This window comes from Lycorma delicatula, chromosome 3 (genome assembly GCF_047948215.1).
Source record: "Lycorma delicatula isolate Av1 chromosome 3, ASM4794821v1, whole genome shotgun sequence".
In the NCBI taxonomy this organism is placed as follows: domain Eukaryota; kingdom Metazoa; phylum Arthropoda; class Insecta; order Hemiptera; family Fulgoridae; genus Lycorma; species Lycorma delicatula.
The window spans coordinates 181516017-181531941 of record NC_134457.1 but is presented as its reverse complement, the minus strand read 5'-3'; the positions used below and the strand labels follow the sequence as shown (position 1 = coordinate 181531941).

The following is a 15925-nucleotide window of genomic DNA, read 5'->3' as shown; positions in this document are numbered from 1 at the left end:
ATCTTTTGATTAATTTACAATTATAAACTAACAGAATTACGGAGAGAAAAATATAAACTTCAGTAACATCAGTTGCATGATAATGTTACAACCATTAATAACTGAAATTCATACTAACTTAAACTTCTTAGAAAACTATCAAAGATTACATTTAATTTTAAATAGAATATGATATAATCATAGAAAATAGAATAACATATTAAACAATAACTGATGATAAGAACAAAGATTTTTTTAAACTTAATTTTATTAATAGAAATGTTCAAAATATCCAAATGTAAAAGACCATTTATGAAATACGAGGGTAAGTCAAGTATTATCCGCAATGTAGTTATAAATTTTACTGCAATACAAATAGGAAAGTTACATGTACATCATTTTTCAACATAGTCCCCTTGCATTTCAACGCACTTGGTCCATCGTTGCACAAGCTTCCTGATGCCCTCATAAAAGAAGGTTTTCAGTTGAGCTGCGAGCCAGGAATGCACCGCTTCTTTCACTGTTTCGTCCGAGGTAAATCGACGGCACCTTAATGCCTCTTTGAGTGGACGAAACAAATGGTAGTCAGAAGGGGCAAGATCAGAACTATACGGAAGATGAGCCAGTACTTAAAAGGTGAGTTTCTGGAGCGTTTTAGCAATGTGGACAGCAGTATGTGGACGGGTATTGTCGTGCAACAACACACCTTTCGACAGCAGTCCTAAGAGTTTGCTTCGAATTACAGGCTTCAGCTTGGCAGTAAGCATCTCACTGTAACGCACACTGTTTATGTCGTGCCCCTATCCTCATAATGTTCCAGTACTGGGCCTTGTGAGACCAAAAAACCGTAAGCATCAGTTTTCCTGCGGACGGTTGGGTCTTGAACTTTTTTTGCAGGGAGAATTTGGATGTTTCCATTCCATACTCTGCCGTTTACTCTCCGGCTCGTAATGATGGATCCATGATTCGTCACCGGTGGTGATTCTGTCTAAGAAGATGTCCCATTCGTTACCATAGCGACCCAAATGTTTTTGGCAGATGTCCAAGCGCGTTTGTTTATGAAACTGTGTGAGTTGTTTTGGGACCCATCTTGCACAGACTTTATGAAACCTAAGTCTGTTGTGGATGATTTCGTAGGCAGAACCGTGACTAATTTGCAGACGATGTGCCACCTCATCAATAGTTACTCGTCTGTCTAAGAAAACCATCTCACGTGCACGCTCAATTTTTTCATCATTTGTGGCGGTAAACGGTCGTCCGGCTTCTTCGTCGTGCGTAACACTTGTGCGACCATTTTTGAATTTTTCAATCCATTCGTAGATACTCCGTTGCGGCAACACACTGTTTCCGTACTGTACCGAAAGTCTTCGATTCATTTCGGCCCCTGATGCACCTTCCGACCACAAAAAACGGATCACTTAACGTTGCTCTTCTTTGGTGCAAACAGAAAGCGGAGCAGCCATGGTTAACGGCAGGTAAGCGATAATGGAACTAACCTAGCAGCATCAAACCTGCGCAGACATAACAATTAAACCACGCATGCGTCATCTACGCAACACTACAATACTACCAACATAAACAAAAATATAACTAAATTACAGATAATAATTGACTTACCCTCGTACCATTATCAGTTTTCCCATTTTTATAAATTTTTTTCCTTGCCTATTCTTATCCTCCTTATTTCTTGAGAAAATAAGAATGGTAGAAGATTAGAAGCCAGTCCTTAATAAAACAATTTAAGTAATTACAAAATAAACTTAACAATTTAAAGAGTTTTTAATCTCTCATTTAATAATTCGTACAGAAGTGGTTCTGTAGAAAATGTTATTTCCAAATCAACTGCATCGATATATCAGTTAACTATAGAGCACTAAGGATAAGATTATTAAAAGCCAATATATCCAATATAAAATTATCTGTTTTATCCTTAGTATTATTACAAAACGAATTTTATATTCCAATAATTGTTTTATAATAATGCAATCGACTTTCTTAGAAAATTAAGAAATCATAATATTGTCAAAGTGGTCCAGTTTAACTTGAAATTAAAGGCTTATAACATGATTCAATTAAAAGGAGAGCTAATATTCAATCCTTTCTCTCTCAAAATGTTATATTTTTCTGGGAGTAATAAAAACATCATGATATGAAATTTCAGCCATGTTGCTCAACTAGGTACTCTCTAGTTCCCCAAGCCCCTTCATTAACAAAAAGATTGTAATATTCAAACTTTATTTTCAGCCTGCATCATTTTTCTGCAACAGCTAGAAACCATAGTGATATTAAAGAGTTTAGGGATCTTTCCAATCCAATATTAAAGATCTATATTGAATAAAATTAAAATTATTTCTTGTTCAAAAATTATTAATATCTTTTTAATGTTCTTAGCTTTATTTTTTTTAAACTTTTCTTTGAAGCGAGTAGAAAATTCAACGGTGTCGATTAGCTCTGGTCCCTCCTTAGTCTCGCTAACACACTTTCATAACAAGGGTCATCGCAACTTTCTTTTAATTAATTCTATGAAAATCAACAGTTGTTAAAATTTCTGCACGTAAAATTAACTATTTAACTATTATATATTCCTATTAATATACTATTTTCATGCTAAGACACGAAATACACGAAGTGTATTTCAAGTCTTTTTTCGAAGTGTATTTCGAAGAGTTATTTCGAAGTGTATTTTTTTTTAAGACACGGTGTTAAAGTAAAAACTTGGAGCGGACAACTTCGTTAATATCTCATTTTTTACTGTTTTTTCATCTCACAGCAGTAACGGTTTCAATGACATTCGTATGAAAAAGTTGGTATTAAAATTTAATCAATCGTAAAACACGAACTATATTGAACTATATTCTAAATTATACGTGTAACATTTACAGTTTATATGAGTGTTGGTACTACCTAGATAAAACTGGGTACTCATTCTAAATATATATATATATATATATATATTTGCTACGAAACCGGAACTTTTTAATTCATTTTCTACCCTCTTTGTTTGATTTTTTTTTTTTTTTAATTTTAAACAGTTTACTTTTACAATTTTTATAAAATGGTCCATTGTCCACTATTGTTATATTTTTTAAATTTCATGTATCTATTTTCTATTGGTTGATTAAGAGAAATTGTTTGATATACCTAGGCACGTAACTATAAAAAATAAAAAGCAACAGAAAAACAGAGAATTAAATGTAATTAATTGACTTAGGCTACACTGAGGCCTATAAAAATGTCCTTTGTAGCTAGTATTGAAAGTGCTTTGTAGCTGTGGTCGTTTGTAATATATTTATACACAAAGTAACAAAATTAGATTAATGTTATTGACAGCCTTTCTATGAAAATCCTTCCTGTGTTGTTTTCACCATCAAAAGTTAGCATGAAATATTATTAAAACACAGTGATAGAATGATTATATTTCATATTTTTAACATGAATAATAGTACAATAAAATAAAGAAAAATAATGAATTATTACTACTTCCTTTTTAACTTATGTTTTATTCTCTGTCAAAAAATATAATATACTTTGCATACAACGTAAGGTTTTTTAAAATTTAATATTGGATTGGGTTAAATTCATAACAAATGCTACTTACTTCAATACGTACGATGCCCATTTTATCTCGTAAAAACTACATTATTTAAACACTCCATCCTATACAAAAAGAATAAAAAGTGCATAAAATGCACTACTGTTTTATTTTTATTTCTTATCTTTATACTATTTTTAGTTCCTTTAAAACTTCTTAACATCTTAGAAATAAGTGTTTTACTAAAATTTAGACTTATTTATTATCTAAAGACTTATTTATTATTATTATTAGACTTATCTATTTAGACTTATGTATTTATTAAAATATGAATATGTAAGTTTTTTCATATTAAAATTCTTATTTTTTCTTGAAATATTAATTTTATTATCTGAATAAAAACAAATTTTATTTGTATCAAACTGAAAATTTTCTAATTAAATATACGTATAACATGTACATAAGAATGTAATTTGAAAAAATCGTTTGTTTATGTTCAGTATTATTTACGTTGAAACGAACATTAGGAACAGTTTTGAAGGAACTATATCTAGTCAACTATTCAATGGTTATTAGTATTCTGTCCTTGAGCAGATCAATTTGCTAAACTTCTTCAGTTTTTCTTTTCTTTGCCAACGTTTTCATGCTCACGTACGATAGTCATTATACCCGCTGAATCCTCTTCCTATATCTGAATCATTTTGTTCTTTTTACTAAAAATATATCTCTTAATAACTTATTTCGATAAAGAGTTTTTCTCGTACGATGGCATAGCAGATTTATTTTCTTTAACCGTATTACCTAAGAAGTATACTAAGATAAACATTTATTTTCATAATACTTTTAATTAGTAAATCTTTTCGTACTAACTTTACTTCTTTTCTTACGTCCGCTCGCGCGTTTATGCATCTGTGTAAATGTTACTGAATGATACATAACTTTCTTTTTCCTTCTTTAGAGTATATACTGTTACTTAATAGTTAAACGCAACGAAAACAACGAAATTCTGAATTATAACCTTTTTTTATCTGATTGTAGACGTTCTTCTAACGTTTTTTTTTTTTTAAATCTATGCTAGAATATAACGTCATAATTAAAATATACCTATATATTCGTAGTAACGTACGAGCATGTACATCATTCGTTTCTTTAACAAATGCCGAACCAAATAGTTACAGTGAACTGACACGAAGTTTATATCATTCCCATAATACTCATTAAGAAAACATCCCAATCCAAGCTGCTAAGTTAATTCTGACGTAAAGCGGTTACGTTACTCACCGAACCGAATGTACTCTTGCAAGCAAAAATTCGAATTCTTCAAAATTCTGATGAAACTTTGATTAATATATTGTATTCATTTTAGTCGAAAATAACAATTCCATCATTAATAAAACACAAAAAATAACTATAACCGCCATTAAATGAGTAATGACCCTCCGATAACCGAAAGACACAGCAGCAAGGGACATTCGTTCAGGCTCTACGATTAGTAGGGAGATAATAAACTCCCGTTATTCTTTCGTTCCGTTCCCATCTTAGTCACTGATCACAATGTAAATATCATTAATTAATAAAAAGTAACGCTGATTGGTACCTCCAATGTTTTATATAATATATTACAATAATAAGAAAGAATAGGAAAAATACGATAAAACAACTTTTCGATCTAACTATCTGTGTGACATAATTACTTACGAGTATATAGAATGGAAAAGTATTATATAGGAGAAATAAATCCTCCTTAGTACAAAAAATATTAATATAATATACTTATTTATTTATTTTTTTTTTTTTTTGTTTTGTTATATAGGTAGAGAGAGGAACCTCATTTACGGGCGCCGAAGCAATGACGGACTGGCTAACAGGTTCTGCAAGCTGTTATTAAGTGCTTATACTTAATAAGTGCTGTTCCTGTGCACTACCGACTAAATCTCCACCCCTCCTGGGAACAGCTTTGCAGCATTACTTCTGGAAGGGGGAAAACGCCCGCACACACAAACGGTCACCGCAATCATAACTGATACATCCAAACATGTACCAAGGTCCTATATGAAAAGATATTTACGTAATAGCTTTCATAAATAGTATTCTTTACATAGTAATCAGTACAGCTTTAATCAGTAGCTTTAAATAGTAATCAGTACAAACTACCGACTAAAAAATGTGTAGTTGAACACTTAGTAAATGTAAATATTTCATCCATCGTCAAATTGTTCTCTATCCTGAGGCAAGACCCTTGTATAAAATAGTCTTCTCCAGTCTTCTCTACTTCCAGCTAAACTTTTACGATCTTCATAGTCGCGTTTCGTTTTAGATCGTTAGTAATGATTATTCTTTTCCAGTTTCTTTTTTATCATTGTAATAATCATTATATCATGAGACCTTGCCGTTGGTGAGGGGGCTTGAGTGCTCAGGGATACAGAGTAGCTGGACCGAAGGTGCAACCATATCGGAGAGGTATCTGTTGAGAGCCAGACTAAGGAATGATTCCTGAAAGAGGGCAGCAGCTCTTTCAGTAGTTGTTAGGGGCGTGAGTCAGGACGACTTAAACGGCCGTATCAACATCACTCAGTCCTCTGAGTACTGCGCAGCTGAAAGCAATGGAAAACTACAGCTGCTTTTTTTCCAAGAAAATGTGGCTCTCTGCATTTTCACATAGCAATAATGGAGGCGCCTTCCTTGGTAAAATATTCCGGAGGTAAAATAGTCTCCCGTTCGGATCTCCGGGTGGGGACTACTAAGGAAGGGGTCACCAGAAAATTAAAAAATAACATTCTACGAGTCGGAGCGTGGAATGTTAGAAGCTTAAAAAAGGTTAGTAAGCTAAAAAATTTAAAAAAGGAAATGGGTAGGACAAATTTGGATATAGTAGGAATTAGTGAGGTTCGGTGGGAAGAGAAAGGCGACTTTTGGTCAGGTGATTTTAGAGTAATTAACTCAGCGTCAAATAATGGGCAGGCAGGAGTAGGTTTCGTGATGAACAAGAAGATAGGGAGGAGAGTGGAGTATTTCAAAACGCATAGCGATAGAATCATTGAAATAAGGATAAAATCAAAACCTAAACCGACAACGATTGTTAACGTCTATATGCCTACAAGCGCCCATGATGATGATGAGGTAGAGTGTGTATACGAAGAGATTGATGAAGCAATTAAACACGTAAAAGGAGATGAAAATTTAATAATAGTTGGAGATTGGAATGCAAGCATTGGAGAAGGCAAGGAAGGAAATATAGTGGGTGAATACGGGCTGGGCAAAAGGAATGAAAGGGGGGACCGACTTATAGAGTTTTGCACGAAGTATAATTTAGTAATTGCCAACACCCAATTTAAAAATCATAATAGAAGAATATACACTTGGAAAAAGCCAGGCGATACTGCAAGGTATCAGATAGATTACATCATGGTTAAGCAAAGATTTAGAAATCAACTCGTTGACTGCAAAACTTACCCTGGAGCAGACATTGATAGCGACCATAATTTGGTGATAATGAAATGTAGATTGGGGTTTAAAAACCTGAAGAAAAGGTGTCAGATGAATCGGTGGAATTTAGAGAAGCTTGAGGAAGAGGAGGTAAAGAAGATTTTTGAGGAGGACATCGCAAGAGGTCTGAGTAAAAAAGATAAGGTAGAAAATGTAGAAGAAGAATGGGAGAATGTTAAAAAGGAAATTCTTAAATCAGCAGAAGCAAACTTCGGCGGAATAAAGAGAACTGGTAGAAAACCTTGGGTTTCAGACGATATATTGCAGCCTTCAGTAAGAAATATAATTTGTTTACATCAAAAATGAATTTAAATGTCAGGAAAAGATTTTTGAAAGTGTATGTTTGGAGCGTCGCTTTATATGGAAGTGAAACTTGGACAATCGGAGTATCTGAGAAGAAAAGATTAGAAGCTTTTGAAATGTGGTGCTACAGGAGAATGTTAAAAATCAGATGGGTGGATAAAGTGACAAATGAAGAGGTATTGCGGCAAATAGATGAAGAAAGTAGCATTTGGAAAAATATAGTTAAAAGAAGAGACAGACTTATAGGCCACATACTAAGGCATCCTGGAATAGTCGCTTTAATATTGGAAGGACAGGTAGAAGGGAAAAATTGTGTAGGCAGGCCCCGTTTGGAGTATGTAAAACAAATTGTTGGGGATGTAGGATGTAGAGGGTATACTGAAATGAAACGACTAGCACTAGATAGGGAATCTTGGAGAGCTGCATCAAACCAGTCAAATGACTGAAGACAAAAAAAAAAATCAACCGGTTTTAATCAATTGGTTTTTCTGTCATAACATGTTCTTGTCAGTTAGCTTTCCTATTTGATTTTTTCAAATTAAGTTTTGAAATATATTTATATATTCTTTTTATTCGCCAGTAAAAGTATATAAAAATTTTAAAAACTTGTTTAAGTATAATGTAAGGACAACAAAGAAGCAGTCGATTTTCTGAACCCGAGTCAATTCTGTTGTTGCATTTGGGTCAAATCATCTTCAAGCAGTCATTTTGTAACTAAACCGTACAATGATAGTTTCAAAGAACATTTATATTCTTTTCCTTATATTCTTTGCTTTATGTATAGAATGATGATCTAAAAATTTCAAATATAATAAGCATCCAACTCACATGTAAAATGTACAACCTTGTAATATAAAAATAAACTATAATTAAATTCGTATTTGATAGTGTGTGTGTGTGTGTGTGTGTGTGTGTGTGTGTGTGTGTGTGTGTTTGCGCGCGTGTGTGTGGGGTACGGATGTGTGTTTTAGATTATTTAATAATTAAAAGGTAATTTTTCTTTATCTTTGATAGGACGAGAATTTTAAAAATTTAATAATCCGGTGAGTAATACTATATCTAACATGAATTTTAATTATTTCTTTAACTAATCCTGTATTCCAGATTATTTATACAATCTCTTTAAATTGATGTCGTCGTGTAAGTTGTGCGTGCATGGGTATAAAAGGACGACGAACGGTGTAGGATAATGTTCAGTGTCCCATTTGCAAGCATTATAGAAGATAAAGCAAGTACGTGCTTGCGTGCTTACTTGCGTGTATATTCTGGTGCGCGCGTGCGTGTGTGTGTATTTGTAAGAGTACACGTTGTTTCGTACATGCCTGTGAAGATGTCATGAAGAATAATAACGCGGTCGTCGTCAGTAGAAGCTCAAACCATCTTTCATAATATTCGTGTTTTCTCTTTCATTCGAGTTGTTTCCTCCATAAAGAACCACCTGCTAAGTTAAAATTTATATCTTTACATTCGCATTCCGCTTAAAATTTTTATTTCCACAGTGTTTTTTGTTTTTTTTTTCTATTTGGAGTGTATGTATGCCTTAGAATTATACTTTCTATTAGTGCAAGTAGAACGTTTAAAATTAACAAATAAACCCGAGTATGAAAATCCCACATGTGATAGAGCTTTTTTAAATAATGACAAAAATATATGCAAGGACTAAAGCAAATTGTTTTCTAACATATAAATATATGTAATATAAAACATATATTATAAGATATTTTCAATGAACCCTGTTTTAATTATATTTTATTTGTGTGTACATATAGTGTGTCCCACGAAGAGGTATACGCCTTTGATTTAGTGTCACTCGTCCATTCCACCACCGATTCTATTGAAACTTTACAGATCTTTTAACGAAGATTCTAAAAATGTTCTGTGGAAATTTCAACCTTCTAGGATTTATAAAAACAAAATGGCGACTTTCAAAAAAAAACATCAGTTTCAGATAAACTACATTTTTTATTCATTACAAAAAGCTAGTAAAAATAATTAAAAACAGATGATGTATTGTTAAACAGCTGTTCAAATTGAATAAAGCAAACTAATAATTAGCCATAACCATGACTAATTATCAAACCGTTTTTAATTTTTCTAGTTCTAATTATAATTCTTTTTAATCAGCTATTTTGTAATGAATGCAAAATGTATTTAGTAATACTGTTCTCTTTTTGTAATTTAGTTACTTTTTCAGATTTCTATAAATCCTGCTATAATTAATATTTATACTGAGGGTAACGAACACTGCAGAGATTCAGAGCCCTCTGGCTAGACGGAAATCACGACCAAAGCGAGCTCTGCGGGAATCCAGAGAGCAAATACTCCCAGGCAAGACGTAATGATGAGCGAAGGGAGCTCTGCGGCTGAAGGAGTAGGCCTTGTGACCCCCGGAATCGGCCCCGAGAAGCTCCTGGGCCCCAGGCGTCCAGGTCGGCCTGGCTAGACCGGCTAGTATAAAATAAAAAAGATCTAATAATTCAGAGCTACTTATAATTTATGTTATTGAATTTACATAACTTAACTTCGTTTTCTTATCACTCGTCCTTTTAAGATAGCATTATTTTTCTAATTTTCTCTTTATTTTATTGGTTCATATTTATTATATAGTTGCTTTACTGTTTATAATGTATGTTTTATACTCTGTATTATTTAATGTTAACATACCGTTGCTGTGTAGTTAGGTATGCTTACATCGTGGTTAATACGGAAGTTTAAACCAATTCAAGTTCGCTAATATTACTAATAAATGTTACTCGGCACTTAATCATAATCGGTGGTATGTAATTTTTGTATATAAAACCAATTATAAAATGTTGTTTCTTTTAAGTAAACAGGATAGACCCTTGATGGCGGTATTTTTAAAAATTAAAATATCAACGTACTCGTATATACTAAAAAATGATAAAGTGATAATGTCATGAGTTCTAATTTCAGAATTTTAGGATTATATAATCGTTTTTTAAAAATGAGTTATTATGCACTTATTTGTCAGAATTTTATTTAAATTTAAAATTAAAAAGTTTTCATGCTTCTCTTAATAATAAAAAAAAATTTACCTAATATTCTTTATTATTCATCAGAAATAATAAAAATATATCTGTAACATATAAATACGGATTTTAAAACATTTAGACCTATATTTTTATTTTGAGTCATCATATTTTATCATGAATATTTTTATTATCAAACGTGGTAGTAATTTAAGATTTATGAAAAACTAGCAAACCCGGCATGCTTCGCTATTGCTATATATATATTGGTAGATAGATAGATATATAGATAGATTGATAGAGAGAGAGTGAGTGGGAGAGAGAGAGAGTTTAAATGAACACAAAAATTTGATAAAAAAATTAAAAAACTAAACTTCACAAATTTTACCTTTCATTTATTCTCCTTCCCCTTTTCCCTTTCCAAATTCTCCCTTTCACCCTTCTTCCTCTACCCTCTCCCAGTTTCCTTTTTACCCTTTCCCATTTTCCCCGTTCTCTTACTCCACCTTTTCCCCGTTTTCCATTTCCCCTTTTTCCTTTTGCCCGCGCGTAAATCAGTCCATTAGTTTTTTGGTCTTTAGCGGACACACATATGAACATGCCTTTTATATATATATAGAATAAAAAAGTCTGTTTGTATATTTGTTTATTTCGTAAATATCTCGACACCGGCCCCACCTAGCGGGTATAATTTCGTAAAAATATTTCTTTTCACGTAACTAATATTCCTATTCTGAATATGAACCAAATCGGTCCATAAATATAATTTTTCCAAATTATACCCCAGCGCCATCTAGCGGGTTCATTTTTTGCAACGATAATTATTTTTATATAAGTAACATATATTCTGGAACATGAGGCAAATCGAACCATAAATACATTTTTTCGAAATATCTCGACGCCAGCGCCACCTAGCGGGTCCAAACTAATTCAGAAACCTTCCGTGGCATGCGCCCAACCATTTCCCAAAGTTTCATCGCTATCGGATGAACGGTTTAGGAAGGCATAAGAGACATACAGACAGACAAACATTCATTTTTATATATATATAGATTTATTTTATTTATAAATGACACATGAACTTATTTATAAGTGACGATATCTTAACACTAAATAATACAATTACGAGTATAAAACGTACTTTATAAGCAGTAAAGCAACTATTTAATATATATGAGTCAATAAAATACAGAAAATTAGAAAAATAATGTTATCTTAAATAGACGAATGATAAGAGAACGTATCTATTAATTAATAGATCTTTTTATTTTACACTAGCCGAACTAGCCAGGCCAACCTGCACGTCCTGAACAAACAAGAAACATGGATATGAAAATTAACACTTACTATTGCGGTAATTTTTAGTGATAGGTCAACGTTTCACATCAGGGTCAAGATGAACACCCGTAACAGCCGAATCTAGGATAGCAATAGCTCCTAACGTCAGTGTTTTTGTGCCCTAAAACTGTTCAACTCGTTCTTCTTCTAGGAGGCAACCGTTTATCTCGACATGCTTCAAAATGTTCTAATCCCTCACGTAGACGATAATGACCAACGTGGACGTCATTTCTATCAGAAAAACGGAGCACCACCTCACTACCGTCTAGAAGTTCGTGATTTTCTTGATACACAATTCCCAAATCGGTGTATTGGTCGTGAAGGTCCAACCTTCTTCTCCACATTTGACTTCGCTAGGTATTTTCTTGTGGGGTTTCATTAAAGATCGAGTTTATGTAACACCTTTGTCTGCTGATCTTCTTGAACAAAAACTTTGAATTAACGCCGCAGCTGCAGAAGTAATGCAGCTGCGGCGTTAATACTTTACCCAGCAAGTTGGGTAAAGTAACTTTACCCAACTTGCTGGGTAAAGTTTGGAATGAAATTGACTTCAGATGGGATGTATGTGAATTAAAAATGTAAGCTATATCGAACCAAAGTGAATATTGGGTGACAAACGTAATGTGTTTTTCTATGAAATGAGACCTCAACCGAATCTGTAAGTTATTTCGATAAATTTTTATATGCTTTTAGAGTTGTAAATTACCCTTTTCGAATAATCCAGTATATATATATATATATATATATATATATATATATATATATATATATAATAAGAATCGTATTAATATACCTTCTATATACGTGTATGATAGTAAATTTATTCTGAATTTTATTATTTCTTTGACAAATTTTTCCCGAGAATTATTCTGCTTTAGATATAAAGGGTATTATTTTTTTAATATCTTTATTTAATGAAATTAGATGGGGTAGATTAATTAAAAATAGAAGAAAATATTTTAAATCCCTTAAAAGTCGAACTATAAATGAGATTCCGGTGTCTCGGCCACAATTGACGTTGCGTTATAGTCTGAGAAAGAATTTCATCCGGGGGAGAAGATAATAGATTTGGAGTTTGCACTGAGGGTAGTGAAGAATGATAAAGGGAAGGGTAGAGTGTCAAAGTGTCTAATTAAAAGTGGCGTCAGTTGGAAGAGTTTTTATATAGGCTAGTCCAGACCTCATGAGCATTAATCTTTGTCAAGTAACATTATTCTGTTTGCTCTATTGTGCATTGGCACGATCTAATCTAAGTGATTGTATCCATCCGATGACCCAGTAACCTGGATTAAACGAACCGTTCGCTTCGCGCAAATAAAGATAAACAAACCTTAAAACAAGCCTTAACGTAACTATTTCTTTAAATATGATTAACTCCTACAGTTTTACGGCGTGTTTAACTTACCTACCTTCAAAATAAATCAGTAAAAATCATTATTGTTCAACATACGTTTTTCTTTTATTATTATTTTTTTTAATTTATGAATACACAGTCTAAAAAATGCAATAATTAAAACAATTCAGATTAGTTGTGTATGTTTATTGTAGATTACGTTATATCTTAAATGTTAATATAGGTTGAAATTCATCCAATGGAATTTTCATCTTCCTTTTAAGGTGTAACAAACCAACTCAGACATTTCCTCTATTAATGTATTCTTCTCCGCTCAATATCTATCTAGCTAAACAAAGAACAAGTGTTTAAGTAGTTTCATTATTGTTACGTAAAATAAATTTGGACAAGCTATTTAGGTTACTAGACTAAAGTGAAATTCAATCTCTTCCTTTACTTTCTTTTTATCACTTCTATTTAGTTATTTAAACAAATTTAGTTTTCTTTATATATTATTACCAGAATGAAATAGAACATTTTATCGTAAATTTTTAACCTAACGTCTCAGTGGATGTGAATATAAATACTGTCTGGTAAATAAAAGAAAATTTGCATTTCTGTTTTATAACTCTTTATTGTTGTTGAAAAATAATCTCTATACAACTGGAGATAAATCAAAAAAGACCGTTATTGAAATATTTATTTAAGCTGCATGAAATTTTATGCGAGCAAATATAGTTTATGATGTAAAATCCTTAGTTTAAGTAAATACTTTATGATTTATTTTGACAAATAAGAATATATAGACTCAAAAATTATATTTACCAAAAAAAAATGACATAAAAGTTATTTAAACTTAAACGACAGTTTTCTTCTTTTTTAAAGATTTAGAATAATTAATCAAATAACATAAAACAGAGCTGGCTGATCAGATATATATATATATATATATATATATATATATATATATATTGTCGCCGAATGGATTCGACGGCACGTAGCACTTGCTAACCTTATGGTAGCCCTGAAAAGCGCCGTTTTTGTCGTCGATTGGCTTCGACGGCTCGTAATTCATAACCTTGTGGTGGCCCTGAAAAGAGCCGATTTTTGCGTTAGCTCTGAGAAAAGCTGTTGGGTTCGAAAGCTGGTCTCCGGCGAAGTCGGGGAGTTGCGGCTCATCCATTCAAGTCAGATCGGGATTTCCCTCACCGGCACTACAGTGTGAGAGTGGTGGCCTCAAGAGCTCCGCAGTGTCGGCTCGACTTCGGTCGCCTTCGCCGACGTGGTTCTCCCCGAGCGATCCTACGCTGGGCTGGCTCCCGCTGCTGAGTCCGCTGGTCAGGAAGATTGAAGCCCGGCGAGCTGTAGCGCGAAGGTAGCGTTCACGTCCAGCGGCTCCGTCGGCGGGCTGGCCAGGCCTGCTGCTCCGGCAGGAATGTTGGCATCCGCGGAAGGTCCCACGTTGAGCCGGCCTTCTTCTGTCTTCTTGATCTTCTCCAGGTGATGGTCGACGATGAATTGAAAATTCACTCTCTTGCACGCTCTTTTATTGGAGCCTGAGAGTGGTGGAACCGCAGCGCCGCTATGGTGGAAGAACTGCGCGACTGTAGTGCTGCTTGAATCAGCGCGTCCTTATACTGTGGGCCAGCTCACATCTGAGTTGCTATACCGTGTTCGTCCGCCGATGTTAAATTAGGCATATATGTGGTAACAATATATATAAAACCAATATTTCCATTACACAACAATTAATTATAAATTACATTCCAAAAATTATCAACATTCTGTAGTATGGTTAATAGAGATTTAAAATACTCGTATACAGCAAAAAATATTGGCTAAAGAATTTTAATTTAAGTTAATTTATATTACAATAATAATGATGATGATAAATATTTAATTAAAATAATTAACCTAGCAGTGAATTACAATATTATAATATTTACAATACAGCAGGGGTTTATAAAAAAAGTGTTGTTTTTTTCTGTTATAAATACCGTACTCAGTCCTTTGGTTTTTCACAGATTAACATAAAATTACGATATACTATCGTTAAAATTTTCTTTCTAAATGATTACATCATGTCGTAGATAAATAATTTTCTAAGACTGTTACCTGTGTGATGGATGTACGAGTTACAGATAAAATAGCGATGTGGTATTTTTTGTACGCAATGTTAATATCTCGTTGTTTTATACTCTTAGTTCTGTTATTGTATTTCTTTAGTGGTAAGATAACGATTTTTGCCATTCATCTTCTTAGTATTTTTCAATTTTATTCTTGTGTAGGTAGTCCTACTGTGCGGGTATGATGAATTCATTGAAGTAGTTTGTTTCATCGACAGTAAAAAGAAGCGTTCGATTTACTTAGGGAGAAGGGATTCTTCATAACGCGTTAGGTTATGTGCCACGAAATTTGCAACACAGGAAACGCAGTTATTTTTTTCAGAAAGTTATGACAGATGGAGATGCCGAAAGAAATAATGTTATTGTGAAAGGGGATATGGCTGCAGGATAGTTGACTTATCCCTCGACACAATCATTTATCTTTACATATTCCTGATCAAAGGAGTAAACATCGACAAAATTTTGCACCGAAGAATTAAATATGGGTTTGGAGAGTATTAATGACTAGAAGAAAACCTCACGGTAATTGAGAAATCAGAGGTAAATTAAAGGGTAAACAAAAGCCTAGAGATACATGAATTGTGTTTCAATCGGAAGAAATTTAATTCGGCCCTGTATTCTCAAGAGCGAGTATTCGGTGGTGTTTTTCGAGAGGTTAAAGAATGTTTTTTATACGCAGTCCCGGATTATACAGCTGAAACACGGTTGAACGTCAATCGGGAGTGAATCAAACCTGGCACCACAAACATTTCGGATATGTGGAAAGCATACGGCGTCATTCAACCTATTCCAGGTATGAATTTTAGCCATCAGACGGTCAAGCACGCCCAAAATGATG

At 33.3% G+C, this 15925-nt stretch overlaps 1 protein-coding gene across 4 annotated transcripts in view; it reads left to right on the top strand.

Annotated features, from left to right (window-relative positions):
- The window catches only part of LOC142322266 (N(4)-(Beta-N-acetylglucosaminyl)-L-asparaginase-like), an 869152-nt gene that overhangs the window by 602723 nt on the left and 250504 nt on the right, over positions 1–15925 (top strand). For all 4 annotated transcript variants that reach the window (XM_075361165.1, XM_075361164.1, XM_075361162.1 and 1 more), the window contains one exon: positions 5325–5556. In XM_075361165.1, the coding sequence (XP_075217280.1) occupies positions 5547–5556 (10 nt within the window). In that variant the 5' untranslated portion in view covers positions 5325–5546. The remainder of the gene's footprint in view (positions 1–5324; positions 5557–15925) is intronic.